At 31.4% G+C, this 23,624-nt stretch overlaps 2 protein-coding genes across 5 annotated transcripts; both read left to right on the top strand.

Moving 5' to 3' along the window:
* Positions 1 to 732: 732 nt before the first annotated feature.
* On the top strand, positions 733 to 6,110 carry LOC102612575 (U-box domain-containing protein 3). 4 transcript variants are annotated; one of them, XM_052437962.1, is made up of 5 exons: positions 733 to 1,124; positions 2,532 to 2,812; positions 3,238 to 3,354; positions 3,579 to 5,435; positions 5,677 to 6,110. In XM_052437962.1, the coding sequence occupies exons 2-5, from the start codon at positions 2,537 to 2,539 to the stop codon at positions 5,740 to 5,742; spliced, it is 2,316 nt and encodes a 771-aa protein (XP_052293922.1). In that variant the 5' UTR covers positions 733 to 1,124; positions 2,532 to 2,536; the 3' UTR covers positions 5,743 to 6,110. The 4 variants fall into 4 exon arrangements, with proteins under 4 accessions (XP_052293922.1, XP_024954707.2, XP_006479530.2 ...); XM_025098939.2 differs by having other exon boundaries at positions 734 to 985; positions 3,567 to 5,435; XM_006479467.4 differs by having other exon boundaries at positions 734 to 1,124; positions 2,529 to 2,812; positions 3,567 to 5,435.
* A 12,049-nt stretch (positions 6,111 to 18,159) lies between these two features.
* On the top strand, positions 18,160 to 19,610 carry LOC102612277 (protein LIGHT-DEPENDENT SHORT HYPOCOTYLS 4-like). Its single transcript, XM_006479465.4, has one exon. It carries the CDS (start codon positions 18,669 to 18,671, stop codon positions 19,281 to 19,283), a length of 615 nt encoding a protein of 204 aa, XP_006479528.2. The 5' UTR covers positions 18,160 to 18,668; the 3' UTR covers positions 19,284 to 19,610.
* The last annotated feature ends 4,014 nt before the right edge of the window (positions 19,611 to 23,624 follow it).

The following is a 23,624-nucleotide window of genomic DNA, read 5'->3' as shown; positions in this document are numbered from 1 at the left end:
ACAACTTTGACTCTTTAATCTTTTTTCTGGTACCAAAAAATAGGGCAAAGATTCCACAATTTATCATTTCATAATACGAAAGCTACAAATACCAAATTGTGTGCGCGAAGATTCAGTTTTGAGGATTATACCCTTCGCCTATTTTTGTTGACTTCGTTTAAAGAATTTTTTTGAAAAATTTGTACAAAAGACCCAAAATTTTAACTAATTTATAAAGTTAACTTCACTTTTGAAAAAAAAGTATTTTAAAAAAAAAGTTTGTTACCTTAAATTATTACGTAAGTTATGTAATTTTTTCATAATCGTTTAATAAAAATTCAACGATTGTAAAAATATAAAATAATAAAATTATATTATTTCCACGACCATTAAATTTTCACTATAAAAAAATTATGATACCCACAAGTATTACATTACATTTACCATTCGTCCACCAACAGCATCAACCTCTTATCGAATGGCGTCCATGCTGCTCCATGACACAGTTAGCTTGCTATCAAATAAAGTAATTTTTTTTAATACAAAAGTAACAAAAGTTTAGGTTGTTTCCGTAATTTTCCAAATCTTCTTTTTCACTCTTCAAATTTCAAAAACACAATAATTAGATTGAAGGGTGCAATTAGTCATTTAGAAATTTTTATTACACATCTTAATTAAGAATAATTAAAAATCAGCTAACTCTTATTCTCTTTATTTTTGTAATCTTTGGGCATCATTCTATTGAATCATTATAAGCTTATCAAAAGCCTTGGCTTGTCTTTCACTCTCTCTGTCTAATCTCTCTCAATTTCTAATTATGATTAACAAAACTATAATTAATTTCCCAACTCAGTCATCATCTTGCAAACTATTCATTATGATCCTTAATTAATAATAATTTATGCCCCACATAACCCAACAAATCTGCAACCAAAATGGGCCCCTACCCTTTTTTTCTTTTTAATTTTATTCCCAGTTCTTGCAACAACAAATGCTCTCCCTTTGTGTCAGTTTCTCTTTCTCTCTCTCATGCAACTTTGTAAGGCAAAGCAAAGTACTAATGATTGTTAAAGATCAAATTTTTGTCCAATTTACAAAACCAATGTTTTTGATTTAAGAAACCAGCTCTGGCCACTTCGACACAGGTATGTTTTAATGAAATAAAGCTTCAAATGTGTATGTAAAGTTCTGATCTTTCTTTTTAATATGCTATTTTGTGAATGTTTTCAATCAAACTTTGTGGGTTGGTGATTATATTGGTAAAAGTTTTTTTTTTTTTTTTTAAATTTGGATTTGCTAACTTTAGAGCTCTTGTGTTTTGTTGTGTGATCAAGAAATGAGGTTTGTTGTTTTTGGAGCAAATTGGCTTTTGATCATTTGTGGTTTTAGTCTTCATGGGTTTGGTTTTTATAGAATTTTTGGTTAATAGATTGGGTGGAAATTGTTTCTACTGAGTAAATTTGCAAACTTTCTGTTTGGTTCCAGATTGGGTGGACATTGTTTTGGTTGAGTAAATTACCAAGCTTTCTGTTTGGTTCCTGAGGTAATTCAGGGAAAGAGGAGGGAATGAAGTTTTGGATCTCACAAGGATTCAGTTTCCTGAAAATGTGTTTTCAAATTTCAACTTGTGTACTAGTTAAACTATGAAACTTCTATTAGCTAAGCCATTGGTAGAATTACTCTCTGGTTACCGAAGGCTCTTCCACTCTATAATAAAGTAGTGAGAAATCTGAGATGCAGAGATTTTATTTTATTTTCATTTTGAAGATTTTGAATGTGAGGAACTATGATCGCTTTCCAAATCCTTATTGAGATGCCGTGTCTTGAGTCTGAGTGATAGACGTGCAAGAGTCAAAAATGAAAATCAGCAGAGCTTTTTGCTTTCTTTGATAATCTAGTCAAATGGGTTCCTCAAATAATGGGAGAAAGTCAACATGGAAAGCGCCATGGAGTAGCTTTATTTATATATATTTTTAATAAGCGATGGCAAAAGGATACCTTCATTTACTCATAACGGCTGTCTTTTGTTAGTAATTGGTCTAAGTCTCTTTGTCTCTTGCACAAGTCTGGCTGTGGAATTCTGTTGATTTTTGTCCAAGCTCCCTGCCTTCAGCATATCTTTTTCAGTGGGATCAATCTTGAATTTTCAGCAACAACATGCTTATTGGTTGTTTCTATTTTCCATGAACTACTTGCTGATTAATATTCTAAACAAAAGCCTAGTAAGGGACACTTGGTAGTGTACCATCGAATTCTGTGGAAGCTCAGTTTATATGCTCTTATGCTATTATTGCGAGTTTAGAATTATACTTGCTCCAAATGGAAGTCAGTATGATGGGTGGTTACTATTCTGAAGAACTGTTGGGTGAATTTCGTTTATGTAACAAGTAAAATTGTTTCCTCTAAAATCATGAAACCATGCTGTTGTTACGATGAAAGAGAGTTTGTAGAGACACTTTCAGTATTAACTGATTTTGCCAAGACAGCACAAAATTGTTTTGTAATTGTTCTATTCAAGAAACTAATATTTTGTTATGCTTGATCAAAAGCAGGTCAGATGGATGAAACATCTGAAAGATGTCTTATCAACAGTATATCCCGATTCATTCATCTTGTTTCTTGCCAGACAATAAAACTTAAACCTATTCAAAAAGATTACAAGACCATGGCTGGTGCATTAAAACTGTTGAAGCCACTTCTGGATGAAGTGGTTGATTACAAAATACCTTTAGATGAAGTCCTTAACAAAGAATGTGAAGAACTGGATATGGTTGTTAATGAGGCTCGGGAGTTCATGGAGAACTGGAGTCCAAAGATGAGCAAGATTTTTAGCGTAAGTTATCTTTATTAAATCTTTTTCCTTTCCATATCTGCATGTCACAGGTACAATAGTTCCAAAAAGAATAAACAATAGAATTTTTTTGAAGAGAAATAGTAATTATGTTTAGAAACCAACTTTTTGGATGGAATTTTAGGATATTTAGTTTTGTAGTTGGTGAAGCTTTCTTCTCCTTACCTGAATTACCATCAATGGATTTCTGAAATTTTTTGAACCTCGTTGCAAATATTAAAAATCATAGTTAGGAGAAGAAAACTCAGAATCTGGCGACAGCGATGCATCCTGCCTATTGTAGCTCCCAGACTCACTTTTATTTTTCCCATCATATCTTATGTATCATGGGCTTTATAAAAGTGGACTATCGTGCATTTTTCCATTCCCTTTTCTTATTATGTTTTTATTTTTCTCCTGTTGTCCAGGTTCTGCACAGTGAGCCCCTCATGATGAAAATCCAGAGCTCTTCAATTGAAATCTGTCACATATTATATAGACTGTTACAATCATCTCCATCCAATTCAAGTATGTCAGCTGTTCAGGTGTGTAGAATGTTCAAATTTGGTCTCTTTGACTCCTTTTTTTATAAGTGATGAGCATCTTATCTGGATTGATTGTTCCTTTTTCACAATTTTGCCTCTTTCTTCTAAAAGATTTCCAATCTGATGAGTTGAATTTCTTATCACTCTTTGTGTTTCCTTGTTAGCTTCTCGGCCTTGATTAGCAAAACTAATATCTAGTAATCCTGTTTCAGCACTGTATGCAGGAAATCCACTGCTTGAAGCAGGAAAGAATAATGGAGCATATAACAAAAGCTATGAGAGGTCTACAAGATGATACCATTCGTTGCACTGATCATCTTGTAAAAATTATTGAATCACTTGGTTTGACATCGAACCAGGAACTATTGAAGGAAAGTTTGGCTGTGGAAATGGAGAGGATACGTGCTGAAAGGAATCAGAATAAAGGACATTCAGATCAAATGAATTACATAGTGGATCTCATCTCCCACATTCGTGATTGTATGCTGAAAATTGAGCGTTTTGAGGCAACAAGTGGGGTCCCAATCCCTCCCTACTTCCGCTGCCCTTTATCTTTGGAACTCATGATAGATCCTGTGATTGTGGCCTCTGGTCAAACGTATGAGAGGGTTTTCATCCAAAAATGGCTTGATCACGGGCTGAACATTTGCCCAAAGACCCGACAAACTTTGGCTCACACAAATCTCATTCCCAATTACACTGTCAAAGCTATGATAGAGAATTGGTGTGAGGAAAACAATCTAAGACTTCCCAGTTACTCTGTACATAGTAATATTGTTTCAGTCCTATCCCCATTGGATCATGTGTCTGCTCAAGATTTAATCCGCACAGACAGTTTTCGTTCATTACGTGGTAGTAATTCCACGTCAAGATCATCTGTTGATGTTGGAAATGGATTTCAGAAGCTGAAGATCGATGTCTCTTCCAGATTAACTGAAAAGTCTAACCACCGATCCCCCGAACAGTCATATATACACAGCAGAAGTGAATCAGCTTCAAGTGCTATTTCAAGTGTCGAATATATGCTTCCAGCATCAAAGGAGTTGTCAAGGAGATGCAGTAAGAATGAAAAATCAAGTGAGCTGTCAGGAGAAATCATATCTGAGTGCCCTGCCGCTTCACCTTCAAGTAAGGAACCAGGATGTTCTCCATGGTTATCAGGAAAATACTTCAACAGCTCTAAACCTAAAGTAGAAGTTGTTGGGAGTGGACAAAACAACTATAACATAATGCACTCTCTTTCACGTTCTGAATCAGGATCTGATGAAGTGACCACAACTCCTTATGTCAAGAAATTGATTGAAGACCTTAACAGCACATCAAATGAAATCCAAGCTTCCGCTGCAGCAGAGTTGCGGCTTCTTGCTAAGCACAACATGGAGAATCGCATGATTATAGGCAATTGTGGTGCTATCCCACCATTGGTTTCGCTGTTATACTCAGAAGCACAGCTAACCCAAGAACATGCTGTCACAGCCCTTCTGAATTTATCAATTAATGACGAGAATAAGGCCATGATTGCAGAAGCAGGGGCAATAGAACCACTTATTCATGTATTAAAATCAGGCAATGGTGGGGCTAAAGAAAATTCAGCCGCAGCTCTGTTCAGCCTATCTGTCTTAGAAGAATACAAGGCAAAGATTGGCCGTTCTGGAGCAGTCAAGGCCTTGGTAGATCTTCTAGGCTCTGGGACTCTCCGAGGTAGAAAAGATGCTGCTACTGCTTTGTTTAACCTTTCAATCTTTCATGAAAACAAAGCTCGTATAATTCAAGCAGGGGCAGTGAAGCATCTTGTTGACTTGATGGATCCAAGCACTGGGATGGTTGACAAGGCTGTTGCTCTTCTTGCAAACCTATCGACAGTTGGAGAAGGGCGTTTGGCCATTGCACGGGAAGGTGGCATCCCATCTCTGGTTGAGGTAGTTGAATCAGGATCTCAGCGAGGAAAGGAAAATGCAGCTTCCATACTATTGCAGCTATGCCTTCATAGTCCCAAGTTTTGTACCCTCGTTTTGCAAGAAGGAGCTGTTCCTCCTCTTGTTGGCTTGTCACAGTCTGGCACTCCAAGAGCAAAGGAAAAGGTATGTACTTTAGCTCCGTTTCTCTATCTTTCTAAGTATATTGATATGGTTTGTTCTCCTAGCCGTATTATATAGAACTTAATCACAATACATAGCATTATCTCAGAGAGTATCATGGTGCTTACAATGATATTTAATGATTCTGGAAATCATCAAAATATTTTTTTTCCAACTCCTTATTTTGTTGGATGTGCACGTGCTTGAGAAAGAAATGATTTATATTTTGGCATATATTTTGCAGGCACAGCAACTTCTCAGTCACTTTCGGAACCAGAGAGAAGGGTCAACAGGGAAGAAGAAATCATGAAAAGAGAAATTTTATTGGATCCTTTATTTTTCCTTTGGATTTTTTTTTTTTTCAGTATCTTACTTGATATTGCTTGCTCCGCTCCCCTTCGATAGATCCCCTTAGCCTTGGGAGCATGTCTTTTTTTCTTTTGCCATATATTCTTTAGTTTTTTACTAGATCAGTTTGCTGCGGTACTCATCATTCATTTGTCATTGTTCTTTCTTTAGATAGGTTTCCTTAGCACTGTGTGCAGTCACTATTTGATTTTCAATTTATTTAATCTGTGCTGTAGGCGAGTTGGTCCTTAGCATTTGTAGATATGCTGTAAATATATTATAGACATGTAGTTGGGCTTTGGAAATTATGTTGATTTTTTTTTTGCTTTACTTTTGATGCGCCGCTCTTCTTTTTTTCTTCTCAGTTTGGCAGTAGTAAACATGAAAAGGAAAGTAGAAAGTAGCTTTGTTTTGAGGTAGCAAGCAGGCAGGATTGGACCAATCATGTTGATATTATTTATGCATACAAAGTAAGCAAAATTATAGAAGGTCCGTCCAGGCTCTCTTAAACCTGCTGTAAACAAATTTATAGAAGGTCCAGACTCTCTTAAATGTACTTCACTTTTTTGTGCACAAAATAATGCTGATGGTGGTCACCAACAACTTGATTCCTGAATGGCTTCTGTTTCTCATCTTATTCTTCACAGTCGTCATCAACGAGTGACCCTTAACTCTTAAGCAAGCAAAGAAACTGTAAGTAGTAGGGCCCATGAGTTGAAAAAACCATTGGAACTCAATCCATTTTATATTATTGGGACGTTGGATAGAACCTAGTGAAAAAAGAAAAAAATTAATAAAGACATCTACCCAAAAAAAAAAAAAAACAATTAATTATAGAACCAGACCTCCTATCCTACATCCTTCCTCCCATAAAGGAAATTGTTTTAAAATGTTTTAGAGGTGGTAGGGGCCATCATGTGTCATTGATGTAAGATGTATACCAAATTAAATGTCTTTTACACCGCATTTATTTTTCACACTATTAATTAACTGATTTTTATTATCCATTTTTTTTAATCACATGACAGTGTAAGGAATGAAATAGTACCATTAGAAAGGAACATAAGAAAGCAAGCAAGAGAAGGGAAAAGATCGTTGATTCGTTAATTTCACATGCGGATAAATTCTATACAACAGGCAGATAAATTATGAGAATAATGTTATTACATCAAAAGCCTTAAATTCTCTCTTTATTTCAGTTAATTCAGTTGTTTTTATTGTTCACTTGTGAAATTCTATTGATACAAAACCTTATAAATCCTAAATTAAAAAATTAAAGAAAGCTTTAGTAAATTTCTGAAAACCCTAATTGGTTTTTTTTTTTTTTTTAAAGCGTATAAAACTAATTAGTTCTAACTAGGGTTCTCTCAGGTCTCACCTCACCTTTCATTAATTCATTTTTAAACAGTGTAATAATACTTAACCCAGTCCAGATTCCATGCACAGATAATATTTAACCCAAAAAAAAAAATTATATTAATGTCTAGGGTTGCAATTTCAGGATCTTGATCGGTATTCATAATATCATAGTTGGTAGATTTTAAGTGTGGAACTACATGTACAGCTACATGCTTTGGGTAGTTTAGTTCACGTACGATCAGTTGAGCTTTAAATACAAGTAAATATGAATCTCATGATCTCTGTCGAACTTGTCCTCAAATTATTCGACAAATGGGTGATTCCTTCAAAAGGTACAGCTACGTGACCTTAGTTCTTAAGCTACTTAATTAATTTGGCCCACAACAACATTTCTATGACTTCAATTCTGCGGATATCAAATGGCACAGAGACAGAGCCTATCAACATTATTGAACCCACGAAAGCAACATCATGGTAACATAAACTTCACCGAGAGGCTGCTGAATTTTTTTTTTTTTTTAGTGAATGGATTCATCAGCAGCCTCTCAATTACTTTATCTAAAGATAGCCAGCTATTCGATAGTATCGAGAATTCGACATTTGATGGTAACAGTTAAGGGTCCATATTGGATACTTTCATCGCAGCCTGATTTAATTTCCATATATGACGCACATATAATATTACAGCAAACAATAATCTTGCCACATGGTGTGTTCTTGCTATATTTGGTTCAGCCACCCTACTAGATCCCTAGAAAAGAGAGAAAAAGGGAAAGGAAAAAAAAAAAAAAAAAAACTGTTGCAAATAATTGATGAATTGATGTTCATACATTTGATGAAAACATTTTTCATTAACCATGATAAATGATATGGAGATACCACTGTCTAATTTTCCAAGGGAGCCCACCCAAATGCTTCCTCCCTTGTGGCTGTATCCTATTTCGTTTTCTTTTTCTTTTTACATTTTGGTTCTTGCTCCTTTCTTTTTTGTGTAATATTGGAAGATTTCCTTATAGCATTAAATTTGTAGTGGGTTTTATTTTCCACCCAAATTCACATTTTTGGTGGTCATGCTCATGGCTTTCTCCTATTTTATGTTGTTTGTGTGTTTTCTTTCTTCTAGATGTGAAGTTTGTACGGTTCAAACTCAAAAAATGACGAGTATTATTATTAAAAAAAAAAAAATTGTAAGGAATGAACCAAATTTGATGGTGGAAGATGATTTAAAATAAAAGAGCCTGAGATTTTAGTGGAGCTCGAGTTTGCAGCGTGTATGCACGCATGCTTCGTGGAGATGGCCATCAAAGATATCGTTTCTGCATTTGTTTCTCGCCGGTCACTCTTGGTTTGTCTACCTATTTATTCTACTGTGTCTGTATTATTGTAAATTGATCTTGACTTCTACTACTGACTAATCGTTAAATATATTAATTAAATGGAATGTACGTAGTTATGTTTTAATCTTTAAAAATTAAAAAAAAAAAAGAACAGAAAATAATAAACAAATTCACAATTGCTTGATAGTTTTGTCACTTTTGTAGTTATGTTTCCAACAAGGAGTGGGTAAAAGTCACGTTCAAAGCAGTGTATGTACTACAGTTAAGACTGCTTTTGGATTGTTGTTAAAGCATCAAAAGGTGGTTTATCTAAACTTTTTTTTAAATAAAAATGTTTGACAATATTCTCTCAATATAGGTATTCATAATTTTCTCAATTTTAAACAGTAATTTTTTAAAGCAGGTAAAGAATAGCTTTCCAACAACAGCTTATAAAATAATCCACTACATATTTAATGATATACTTTAACTTCCTAGTATAACTTCATTATTTTAATAAATAAAAAAACAATTATAAACTTTTTGTTAAATCATTCTTCATGTTATTTAATATTTACCAGTACTACACAATTTCATCCAACAAGTTCATCTTTTTTTTTTTTCATTCTACTTTATTTCAATTGTCTGTTATTGATTTTTTTTCCCACTTCATGTATGCTTGCAGGTTTAAAAAATAAAAGAAAAGAAAAACATGTGGGTAGTCAATTATTTAAACTTATGTTAATTTTGATCATAAACAATGAAACAATACTTATAGCAATAAAATTGACCAAATGCATATTTTAGTTTTGGAAATTACAATAGTACTGAATGCATTTTGAACAAACATCTTAGTTTTTTGTATAGTTGATGAGGGCAAAATTATGGTACCACAATGGTACCATACCACAGCTGGATTCAGCCCACAGTTGTCACCATGGTTGGATCCAACTGTGGTATGGTACCACTGTGGTACCATAGCTGGACCCAGTTGATTATTTCATTAGTATTAATTTTTTGACAAAAGCTAGCCCCAAGATTCTATTTGGTATTGTTTCTCAATAGTTGTATTTCTTAAGTTATATTGGTGAAGTATTTGGTAAACACTTATTTGATAAAGTTTTATTATGGTAAAAATAATTTTACTAACAGTTTGAAAGTTAAGATAATTTTACTTCATTGTTGGTTGATGAGAACGTACATTAGATTCTTTTTTTTTTCAAAATTATTAACTTTAATAGTTATTTTTCTCATAATTTTTAATTTATTTTATAGTTACAATTTATTTCACAGTAGATGTAAGTATGTAACTTCTAAGCCACGCTGTTGAGAATTAGAGGAAGCGTATATTCCAAATCCAAAAATAAAACTTTAAAATTTACTCTTAAAGAATTGATTAGAGGAAGATTAACATAATAATTTCTCTTATTATTGTTAAATTTGAAAAAAGAAAAGTTTTTATGTTTTTGGTTAATTTTTTATGGGGAACAACTAGTTACTAGCAAAGCTACGATTCTGAAACAAGGGACAAGGGCCGGTGTACTGCACAGTACATGTCGATGATTCTTTAAAGACAGACATCTATCTTGGCATGGATTTCGAAATTGTCAACTCGAGATAGCATTGCTTTTCTATTTACCAGAAAAACCTTATACGTGTACCTTCTTTAGTGGGTCAGATGATATTATCACTTAAATAAATAATAATGTCACTAAAATATAAAATATACAATATATTTTAATATATTAATTTTTTATATTTACTAAGGTATTAGAATTTATATTTTTTATTTATTAGTGACATCCTCACTTTATTAAAATGAGGATGTCTTTCGTGGAGAATTATATATATATATACAAAAACACGTTATTAAGTCATATGATTTAATAAAGTCAGTTTTCAATTCATTATAAAGTTATATGACTTAATAGTGTGTCTGTACTAACTCTATTAGAACACATGGCTCAGTAAAGTGTCAGCATGAGAAAAAAATAAAAAAAATAAAGACACCCACACCTCATAAGGACTCTATATATAGTGTTGATTTGATATAGAATCCTGAACTTTATTAAAATTCGGGAAAATTATTAAAGTTCTCTCAGAATTTAATAAATTTTAAATCCCATATTAGAATGAGAGCTATTAAATATATGGTTTAATAACAAAATAATTAGGAAAGCTATTATAAAGTTAGTGCAAGTGCGAGTGTCATAATTTTTTTTTTTATTCAGACACTCTATTAAGCCATATGATTTAATAAAGTTAGTGTTCAATTTATTATTAAACTATGTCGTTTAATAAAGTCAATGTTCAATTAACTGTAAAACCATACAACTTAATAGCGTGTTCGCGTAATAAAAAATTATATATATTTTCATACGAATTTACTATTAAACCATGCAGTTTAATAGTAAATTAAAATAACTCTATTAAACTACATAATTTAATAACATGTCCGCATAAAAAAAAAAGGACACATATACTAGAGAATGACTAATATATAATCATCCTTAGATGTGAGTACTCTATTTTTTGTGCGGACACGCTTTATATATAGTTATTCTTTAGTGATGATATCCTCACTTTGTTAAAATAAGGATGCTATAAAAGTAAAAAAAATAACACAAATTTCAATATGCTCATAGACAAATAAAAAAAATCTTTAATATATTAAAATCTGTATTTTTTAATATTTTATTGATATTTTTACTTTAATAAAATAAAGATGTCCTTACTAAAGAAAGACTGTATATAGAGGGTCCGCTTATAATACAGCCGCTGCATGCCATACAACCTCTTTTATTTTTTATTTTAAAATTTATTGCCCGTTGGATTTCTTCTATAAGCAATCCAATGGCTTCTAAATTTTTAAATATTTATTTAAATATTATATTTCTATTTATTAAAAAATTTAATTTAATGTAGTATAAGATTGTAAAGTACTAAAATATTTTTTAGTTATTGAAATTATTTTAAAATGTATTTATTGTTATATTTGTTTTAATGTTATATTTTTGCTTATTATAAAACATTAGAGTTGATTCTTTTTTGAATTAATAAAGTCAAAAAATATTATAGTCAAAAGGGGTCTTAATGTCTCTTAGTGAAAACCTAAAGATCTACATGACCATTTTTGCAAACCTTGGCAAGTGATCTTTTCATAATTTACACTTAATTGCATATATGATTATATAATTTAAGCACGATAATTAAAATTTTAAAGTATACTATATTAATTTGAGTAATACTCACTTACAAATAGATATTATATAATAGTAATTGATGTAAAATATGATGTATAATCAATTATTACAAATTTATTACACTATTAGTATACAATAAGATAAGCTATCACTAAAATATAACAATTAAAAATAAGGCAACATCAATTAAGTTATAAATTACGTATCCAACTATATAAGTATATTTTTAAATAAATTTAATTTTTATGACTTATAAAAAAACAATTGCAATTGGAGTAATAAATAAATAGTTTTAAAATAACAGTTAACATTATTATTAAATTAAAATGTAGAATTTACCTATAAGAGAAATATTTCCGTTCAATACTTAATGTAGGAAGCAAAATTAATGTTTTAAGATATTTTTTCTTGATTGCATTGATTTTCTAATGTATTTTTCTTTTTACAAAATATTGTTTAATTTGAATTGCATTTACTGTGCTTCAAGCATTAATTAAAGATAAATAAATTGTGACTCAGCCGAATTGGATTCAAAATAAATACTAATTTACCAATCTTAAAATTTCAATATAAAAATTAATTTTCACCATTCATGGAATAATCATATAATAAATAAATAATTTAAATTATCATAAACATTTGAAAAATAAAATTTTAAGTTGTACAAATTGCATATGCAATTGTTAAAAATAAAATTTTGGTTGAACTAATGAGAAATAAAAGAATTTATTTTGGAAAGAACATGAGTACAATTAATTTGAAATAATAAAATAGGCATGTCTATAATGATCAAAAGATCAAGTATAAATAAGTTGAGTTAAATAAATCTCATGAAGTCAAGAAGATCAAAAAGAGGGAAAAAAAATGTTCCAACATAATTAGATTAGTAAGTTCCTAATTTTTGTAATTTACAATGTTGATTGTAGTTTATAGAAAATCGAATAGGGGTTACAATAATGAATTTTTAATATATTGCAACAAGTTGATAGTTATTAAAATAAGAGAAGTAAAATGAAATTCACCTTAATAATACTATTTGTTTTTCGAAATAAAGGTTACTTTGAATTTTATAATATCAAATTGGAATTTAATCTATAATATTGAAATTAATATATACATTTTGAAACACAAAAGTAGTGAATTAGTTAACTGAAATATTTGAACCTACAAGTGAGAAAGTTTAAGCAAAATACAAGACAAATCTAACCAAATATTAAATGTAAAATGCAAATTTGGTATTTAACCTAATTTATTAAAATCTCACACAAATAATAGGAATATTCAATACAAAACAAGTGAAATTATTAGTTAAAACTCATGTACCAATAAGGGAGAAAATTTAACCCAAAGTAGGGACTTATCTAACGAGAAATGAAATTTACTTATAATTTAACCTAAAATATTTGTACTTAACGAATTTATTAAGAATATTAAACATAAAACTCATGAATTGAAAATTTGAAACATATAAACCTATAATTGAGAAAGATTAACCAAAATTAGAGACTGATCCAACCAAAAATAAAATTTTATAAGTAAATTTAGTATTTAACCCAAATTATTAAAATCTTAACTAGATAATAGGAACACTCATAATAAAAGTAGTGGAATTTAACCAAAATCAGGAAAGTTGTCTAACGAGAAATGAAATATCTTGGAATTTAACCAAAAATATTGGTATTTAACGATTTTAGAAGGAACACTAAACAACAAACTAGTGGACTGAAAAGTTGAAACATATAAACCTATAATTGTGAAAGATTAACCAAAATTAGGAACGAATCCAAAAAAAATATAATCATAATTTTACAAAGTAAAATTGGTATCTAAACAAAATTATTGAAATCTTGCCTAGATAATGGGAACATTCAACACAAAATCACTGGAATTATTAGTTGAAATACATGAACTCATAATGGAGAAAGTTTAACCAAAACCAAGAACTAATCCAATGAGAAATGAAAATTACTTGGATTTTAAACCAAAATATTGATTTTTAACGATTTTAGTAGGAATAATAAACACAAAACTAATAGATTGAAAGGTTGAAATATATTAACCTATAATCCAGAAAGTTTAACCAAATTTGATACAAATCAAACCAAAAATTAAATGCTACAAAGTAATTTGGTACTCAACCCAAATAATTAAAATCTTACCTAGGTAATGAGAACAATGAACATAAAACTAATGAAATTATTAGTTGAAACTTGTGTACGAATAAGGGAAAAAGTTTAACCAAAATTAGGAACTCGTCCTACGAGAATTGAAATTTACTTGTAATTCAAAAATATTAGTATTTAACGAATTTAGTAGAAACATTAAACACAAAACTAGTGGATTGAAAAGTTCAAATAAATGAACCAATAAATGAGAAGACTAACCAAAATTAGAGACACGCAACATAAACTTGAAACATCCACCTATTAAATTGGATGTTTAATAGGTGGATGTTTATGTTTATAATTTTTAACATTATTTATGTTAAAATTTAAAATGTTTTTCTCATTTAATTGATTTTTATGTTTATGATTTAAAAATTAATTTTTTTTTACATTTTATTATTTTTTAAGCATTAAAAACAAACTTTAAAATTTATTTGATGAACAACCGGTAAAATACCGATTGTTCAAGTTTTTGGTAACAATTATATAAGTTACAACCAAATCATGCACTATGAGATAACTTATATATGTATAGTCCCTCATTAGTGAAAAGTACGATCCCATCGACTAATTAAGGTCTGCTAAAATGAAAAGATTCGGACATAAGGCGCCACTATCCAACTTCTTGCTTTAATTAAGTGAACTGATCCGGAAATATATATATATATATATATATATTAGTCTTTGAATCAGTTCACTTAATATTATTCACAACTTCCATAAAAAGAGAGTAATAATATTATTCACAAATAATTATAAAATTTTACAAAATGTCCAAATAATCACTAAATCATCGTCCGCAAAAAGATACAATGGTCTTACAGTAGAATTACAGGTGGCTTTGAATGAAATTCATCATCGACAATCTTGGTCCGCTCAGCTGCTTCATTTTATTATTAATTTTTACAATGCATCATGACACTCGCTCAGCCATTTGCTTCATCTGTCTTGTCAGCCCTTTTTACTTATTATTATTTATTATCTCTTTCACCTTTGTTATCTTTTTTGTTTTTTAATTATTCTCTTTAATCTTTACAATTTTTTTTTCCTCCACCATATCCTGCCTTGGTGTACAGGATCAGATAATGATAGCTGACATGTTTGAACTCGAAATTCAGGCGTCCAGCAACTGCGGTTCCAAGTCTGCATTCTATACACTTGGCCTCAACGGTTATTTTATCTTTTTTTATTTTATTACATGAGATTATTACTCAAATTACAGTTCAAATTACAACTCATATTACATGAGAATATAATTGATATGTACAATCATATATTTATACTGAGCCCTATTGATATGAATGCTGATATGACACCGCTAAGATTTTTAACCCTCTCAAATATTCGAGAGATGTCAAACTCCTATCATGGGAGAAAGACTATCTTCACTCGAGCTCAGTGACTCCAAGAAAAAATATTTAAATTAAATCCCTACAATACGACTGCAGAGGCTCGAACCCCTTCCCTCACATTTGTGAGGGAGGGGCTCTAGCCACTTGGGCTAAGCCCAAGTGGTTACGGTTATTTTATCTTTAGGTTAAAAAAATGGACTATTTCTCATTTTTTATTTTTTATCCGACATTTTCATCTCTTTTTTTCCCCCGTGAATGTTTCCTTAATCTTGGAGCTAACTAAACTAAGAAACTAATTAAAAATCTTGCTCATGTGCTTGGTTGGCTGTCTAAGCAGTAAGTTTATCATTTACTTTATAATTTTTAATTACTTACTGGATGAAATTATGTTGCAATTGTTGCGAGGTAACTGGATCCTCACTTGTTACAAATTACCATCTGTGTCAGTCAATTCGCTGTCAAAGTTGGAACACGAAATATTATTCCCAAATACTATTTATACATTTAACATATAAGGCCGACATCTAATTTTGACTCTGTTGAAATCTTCTTACATATCCAATGTACATTGACGTTACCCATACAAAGTACTTCAATAATTTGAGAAAATTTGTGGTGTAACTGTGGTACCGTGTCACAGTTGCATCCAGTCGTTGGATGCTAATAGACTCCACCTATTCGAGTGCATCCAACGATTAGATGTAACTGTGGCACGGTACCACAGTTGCACCATAGCCGAACCCCAATAATTTGCCTAACAAATTTTCATTTCTTTCACTTGTTGACAAAAGTAGCAGAATAATTTTCATGGTGACATGATCTAAAGGGTCATAATCATTAGAAGATGATACCACATATCGTAATTTTATCATCATTAGAAGAAATCTTTCAAATAAAGGATAACATGGCAGATGCAAAACGTTTCATGAGAAAGGGGAAAAAGAAGTTTCATGGTTACTGATATGAAGATGTGATTTTATTTTATTTTATTTTTACAACTAGATCTCATACATATCTACATCAAAGAGATAAAATAAAACAAAGTTAAATAAGATAAATGTTCGTTTAGTTCTTATATTTTAAATTAAATGGCTATCTAATCCTTATATTTTAAAAAATAACTCAAGATACCCGTACTATTAAATATGTGACATTCTCGCCCTTATTATTATTTGCTTTCATAATAATATCCTTGTAGGAAAACATTAATGAAAAGAAAAAAAATGTTAATTTACCAAAATCTTACTAAAACTAAAATAGAAATTAAAGTAAATTTTTATTGTTATTATTTTAATTTTAGGGTTAATTTGGTAACTTAATTTTTTTAATAGATAATTATTCACAAGATAGCAGGGTGCTAATGTAACTTTAAGTTGATTGATATTAATTTATTTATAAATTATTATTAATTGTAAGGGTATGAAAAATACTAACTCTTTTAAATTAACAATGTTTAGTCAATTTGCTAATCAACATTTTAATGGATCAATTAATTGATGCTCTCAAGATTGTAGGAAGGATTTTATTATTGTAACGGAAAATAAAAAATAAGGACAAGAGTGTCGTATATTTAACAGTATGGGTGTTTTAAGATTTTTTTAAAATATAAAAATTAAACGAATATTTAATTTAAAATATAAAAACTAAATGAAAATTTATTCAATTAAATATTATAACAATATATTTTATTTTCTGTCTTCAAGCACCACTAAATATCGAATTGGTTATACCTCTCAGCTTGCGTCTTTATTTTCAATATTGTCTGCACTGATTTGATATTTACGTACATTTGCCTTCATATAATTAAATGTTGATTCTTTTCGAAAAACCAACTAGTGCAATTTTTTGTAATCTCTATTCTCTTCTATTGTTTAAACGATAAATTAATTTCATTATTTCTACACAGAGATTGAGAGTCTTTTGACTAAAATGGAGACATCCAAGTATCTCCCCGATCATGAGGAGTTTGGAGACAATTTTGACTAAAATTGAGCCAAAACATCTAAATTTTTTTTTTCGCAATTGAGCTGTTAGAGAGAGTCTTGACACCTAACACTAATATGCATAGTTCACAACGAATGATGAAGCCATAACTTTATTAAAATGAGGACCAAGGTTTTTTTTTTTTTTTGTTGGGAAAAAAATGAGAACCAAGTTAAGATATAGATTTTAATTTATTACAAGATAAAAAATGTTGCATTGAAATTTTTTTTAAGGTCTAGTTCTCATTTTAATAAAATATAAAATAAGAGATTTCTTAATGGAAGATATTAATCTATTATATATTAGTCTCTTCTAATAAGGATCCCTCGTTTTATCGTGAGCAAAAAATATAAAAGTACAAACTCTACATCCACTGGAGAACAAAATACAAAACATTAATATATATATATATATATATATATATATATATATATATATATATTGTATTTTCAGTTTGAATCTCATTTTAATAAAATAGGAGATCCTTAGTTAGAAAGTTGTATAAAATATTTTTCCTACTGCTAAAGGGAATTTAATTTTTATCAACAAATATTTGAATTCTTGTTTCACAAGAATTCATTAAAAGAGAGGAGTGAGAAAGAAAATTTGTCAGGGGCATTATACTAATTTAATACATGAACTGTCAATCGATACTGCAGGTTAAGAAACAAAAATCAAAGTTATTCCCTCAAATTTTATTTACTCTTTGAAAACTTTTCCTGTCTCCATCTCAGCCTACTGAGTCTTGAAACCACCTTCCCTTTTTTATTTCAAGCCCTAGCACCACAGTTCCTGTCCCTGATCTCCCTCCTTTTTTTATATTTTATTTTTACTTGCTATACTAAGTATATTATCAATAATTTAATCCCCATAATAAACTGAGATCTCTGTTTGGTTCCACCCTTTTTTGGTAACAGTAACAAAACGCACAATTACTCCAGATTTGCAGAAACACACATACAACTTAACAAAATTATTCCTTTCCTCCACCCTCTCAACTTGCAAAAAAATAAAAATAAATAAATAAGCTATACTGAAGTCCTCTCACACTCTCCCATCAATCTAATCATCCCACCGATACTTCAAAATCTTATTTGTTACTCCATTTTCATCGCTTATCTCTGTTCTAAAATGGAAATATTTTTGTAATAATAACAATCAACAAACACACTAGCTAGCCATATTCTCTCTCTTTTAGTTTTTGTTTTTCTTGTGTTTGTATGGTTGTTTTCATCAACAGTAGCCTCTGCCAAATTAAAGGGGGAAAAAAAAAAGGACTCGTAATCATCCACATACAAATACACAAGAGTAGAGTAGTACTGCAGAGAGCAAAGAAATATAAGAGAACCCAAAGATTCAGTAACACTCCACTCCCTACAGGCTTTTCCTTCTTCTTCTTCTCTCAGCTCTCCCTTCTTCGTAACCAAACCCTAGACTTTTGGTAACCCATATATAAATTAATCAACAACAAAATTAAAAAATATATATTATATATTAATTGCTCTCCATTATGGATTCTCATTCAGTCTCACATATGAATAGCACCATCTCTGAAAATAATGATAATAACACAGCGGCAGCACTGATGATAATTGGATCTTCCTCAACAACAACATCTCCTCCAACTCCATCATCAGCAGGAGCAGCAACCTCCAGCAGCAGCCGCTATGAGAACCAGAAGCGCCGGGACTGGAACACCTTCGGCCAGTATTTGAAGAATCATAGGCCCCCACTTTCGCTGTCGCGCTGCAGCGGCGCTCATGTTCTTGAATTCCTTCGTTACCTTGACCAGTTCGGCAAGACCAAAGTCCACACCCCGATTTGTCCCTTCTACGGGCACCCAAACCCACCTGCCCCCTGCCCCTGCCCTCTCCGCCAGGCCTGGGGCAGCCTCGACGCGCTCATCGGTCGTCTACGGGCTGCCTTTGAGGAAAACGGTGGCAAACCTGAAGCTAACCCGTTCGGTGCACGCGCTGTACGGCTTTATCTCCGCGAGGTTCGTGATGTTCAGTCCAAAGCTAGAGGGATAAGCTACGAGAAGAAGAAGCGCAAGCGTCCCCCACAACAACAACAGCAGCAGCAGCAGCAAATTCCACTTCTGCCCCCAGCATCGAGTGCAAGTTAAAACTATTGCTGGATTCGATTGTATGAAAGTGAGTACTTTCTGTTCATGGTAACGAGCTAGTATGGTATTAATTGTGGTATTTCAAGTACTCGTAGAATTTAGAAATCTGGGATACCTTCGAATTGAATATGAACTTGCTAGCACTAGTAGCAAAACACTTTTAAGAAGTGGTAGTAGGTGTAATTGTACTAGCAGTTGTATGTTGTCGTCTGATCATCAGAGCATCTATTTGCTCTCTTATCTTGTTTTTTATGTAGTCGTTGAATTTTCGTGTATGCCAATCGCTGAATATCTTCAGATATATTTATTAGTCTGTCTTCATCCAAATCCACCTTTCTTCCTCTCTGACAACACTACTATTATTTTTCATCAATTTGTAAATGGGGTGCTGCAATTCTGTGTGTTGTCTTCACTTCAGTCTTTTTACTCTCTGAGAACTAGTTCATATGCTTGGTTTGTGTATACTTTTATTGTGTGAATAATAAGGAAAATTATCATTTGCTATCATATTTTAATTAGTTGCTATATATTAAAACTGTGATTCTGCAAATGGAAATTCCTTAGTGGCACTGAAATTGATTTGGTAAATTAAGTGATCCATTTGTTTGATTAGCTAGTGGTGTCATTTCATCTAAAGGGGAGTGAATAAAATGGCAGACAGTTATGTGTAACTTGCCAGATCCCTTCCAGTTAACGCTCTATACATATGACTTTGGTGTGTGTGCGCTTTAATTAAAAAGTTTTCAACCTATATCAGTAAAAGTTGCATCTGTAATTTCCCTCAATTGTCATGTCAGTTTCAGGTTTTCAGACACAAGAGAATGCATTTGACTAGATGAAATTTATTGCACTGAACTGATCATATTTAACCTTGAAATAGTAATGGAATGTAATTGGATTTTAGATTTTTAGATTCACATATACATATGAGGCAAAATTTTTGTCTCTAAACTTCGCTATTATTGTTGCTGAATGTGCATTTTGGGTCACTATTAAAAGAAACTATGTATGCATGGAGATTCGGGGGCAAGTTTCAACTTGGCCGACAGTGGATTGGCGATATTGGTTGATGCTGGGTCATCATTTTCTGATAAAATTAGTCTTAAAAAGTTGATTTTGCATATATAATCTCTCTTCTGTCTGTTGTATAAGGAAAACTGCTCATTACATGAGCGTTTAGCCAAGAAGAAAATAAAAAGAACACTAATCTTCAATTCGTAGGTAAATGATGGAGAAATTTCTTTAACCTTCTAGCGTTCTAGTGGGGATATGAAAATGATATTTTGTCGCATAGAGATCTATTCTTGCTGCTAATCATTATCTTAATATTAGTCATAAGTATATGATTTACTTCTACGAAAGGGGACATGATTAATACTCCATAAATTAATATATAATTTAAGAGACGGTCCGGAGTATTGCTTCAGAAGCTTTGCCACATATATAAGTATGTATATTATCATATATTATGATTGGTTGAAGCGTAAATAAGACAACGAGTAAATGAAAAAAGAGCAGCGGTTAGCCCTTAAGACTTAAGTTATGATGCCAACATGCATATGTATATGTATATATGTGTGTGTGTGTGTGTGTATAGCCTTTGAGATTAGGGAATGGAAAGATCGCTTATTTTATCAAATTCCGTGTCCAATAGTTTAAGAAACTGCAAAGGTTGAATTAGCTTCTGAAACATTCAGCTTGTTTAAAGTTAATTTGCTCCAGAAATTGGCAGCTTTGGATATTCATTGATTTTTATTTTACTATTTCTCATGATTGATTCAAGTGTTAGAAAGACTTCCCTTCACTTTTTCATATGTATGGATGCTGTTTGCTCTATGAAATCTAGTAATCATCCAAGTCGGACAACAACTCTTGATTTTGCATAGTTAGTATTTCTTCATTCTTCTGTTTGAATGTTTTTCTTATAAATCATCGAATTTTCCTCTCTGTCATGGCATTATTCTTCTTATTATGATCTTGATCACTTTGTTCTACAAGGGATAAGATCATTTTGCTGATCAGAGACATTTTCATTAAATTTTATTCACGCCCTAGTATTTCTGATGTTGTTGCTTGAAGAGTCCAATTTGAATCCATAAAATGTTTTCTGGGTAGTAAAGAGTGAGACTTCTTACACCAAAATTATAATGTATTTAATGTCCATTAACAAGAGGTTAAAATGTAAAAATAAATTGCATAGAAAAGAAAATTCAGAAATAGCTAAGTAATTAGTTATTTCATTTGTTTCTCCATGCACAGTCTTTACCAAAGCTAACCACAAATATTAGCGAGGTTTACTCTCAGTCTTAACTACAATATGTGAAAGACAAATAAGTAAGATCCTTGACTTATAGATTGGCTTAATTAATGTTGATCCACACAACAATTCAACTCTCTTAACTTTCTTGAGTATCTTAAAATTCATTTTCTCAGCACCAATTCCCCAATATATTACCAATGCTTATATTTATACTAGAGCATTTACCCTCCACTTTTTGCCGCAATCGGATATTTCTACACATAGGGAGCGTGTATATGCTCGATATCAAGACATAATTGTTCTTCCGAAGATTAAATAATGATGTTGATATTGTGCTACGTGTAGTCACATGCTTCTTCAATTGAATTTACAGGGTATAAATGAACAATGACTATAAGAATTTTATTTGTCATCCACTTAATGTTTCAGAAGCTCTATTTGTTTTTTTTTTTTTGAATACTGTTTATACAGGACTATAGGTATTACAATTAATATTTACACACAGATTCTACAATTGGGACCTTCATCGTGGCATGTACTCCTCTGAAGCGCTGCTCAAATTCTTCAAACCCTCTCAAATATTCGAGGGCTGTCCACTCTACTCACATTTCGTGAGGAAATATTCGAGGGCTGTCCACTCTACTCACATTTCGTGAGGAATAGACTGGCTCCACTCAATTATGTGATAATTGAGGAAGGATTGTAAATAAGCCCCATAAATGCTTTTATGGAAGCTCGAACCCTTGCACTCATTATTCTAAGTGCAAGGGCTCTCCCACTGGACCAAAGGCCCATTGGTCAGAAGCTCTATTTGTTAAAAAAGTGTATGAGATTGAAAACAATTAACCATAGCGCTAAATTATCATTGTCATTATTATTCTTCAAAAAGTCGTCCAACAAGACATTTAGACGGGCCTAGCTTTTTGTTTAATAGTGAAGAAGGAAACCTAAAGAATCTTTTTGAATGACTAATGAGATATGATCTAGTCAATAATCACCAATTTTTGCATTTTGTTTATTTTTATATAGTTGGTATCATTAATGCCGTCAATATATAAATTAGAATTTGTAATATTGTGAGGAAAGTGGCAGTTTGGGTGGATATACATTAATGTTGAGTTAAAATATTAACATGTGCCTAGAAGACAAGTTAACTCTTATTAATTGTTTATATGAACAGTTATGAAAATTGATATTGTTCATGTGAAATGTGATTAATGATCAGTACTATTACACATTGAAGGAATCCAATGTGATACAAAATAAAGAAGAGGAAGTGCTCGCAATTGATAAAATTTATTGTACACAAACAATAGTTGTATTCTTACTTTTCAGAAAGACTAGCTGGATCCTTTATTTTTTAGTTTAAACCGTTTGATTTCCGGCGATTGCATTGGGCCTCGACTAATCCGGATGTAGTCACATTAGTTGAATACTTTATTAATCCATGTAAAATAAAAATAAGTTTATTATACGATAAACGATTGGAGATTATAAATGGGAAAAACTTCTCTCTCTAAACTTGACAAATTTTACCATGCCAAGATTTGTTGTAAATATGAGGAAAAGCTCAATTAGATCGCAAAAGGGTTTCTTAACAATAAGCTTAACAAGTAGTTGGAATTCAAAAATCAATCGAGAACCACTTACTAACCATCATGGAATCCGAATGGGCACTAATTCTTCGAGAAAAAAAGGGGGAAAAAAAAGAGAATATTGTGTCATTGTGTGAACGAGTTGACATGCACTATACCTGTATTCAAATGATTATAAGGGAAAGCCATATAAACAAATATAATATATTATGCATGTGCAAGAATAATTAGTATTTTCAACGGTGATTTAATTCATTTCCAATAAGCTTTCCATGAAATCGCAACTGGAACAAGCAGGCATAAACGTCAAGTCCCCAAGGTGCCCGAAATTTCTCATAATCAAGTAGCTACTTAAATCAACAATGGATCAACAATTAATAAACTTAAATTGAATATTTAGTTTTAATAGTAACTAAAACGTCTCCTTTCAAATAGCGACAATTAGTAGTGCCTGGCTAGCTCTGCCATAGGAAGTAGCAACTGTAC

The sequence above is a fragment of the Citrus sinensis genome, chromosome 3 (genome assembly GCF_022201045.2).
Source record: "Citrus sinensis cultivar Valencia sweet orange chromosome 3, DVS_A1.0, whole genome shotgun sequence".
In the NCBI taxonomy this organism is placed as follows: domain Eukaryota; kingdom Viridiplantae; phylum Streptophyta; class Magnoliopsida; order Sapindales; family Rutaceae; genus Citrus; species Citrus sinensis.
The sequence above is the reverse complement of the archived record's forward strand: the minus strand, read 5'-3'. Positions and strand labels throughout refer to the sequence as shown.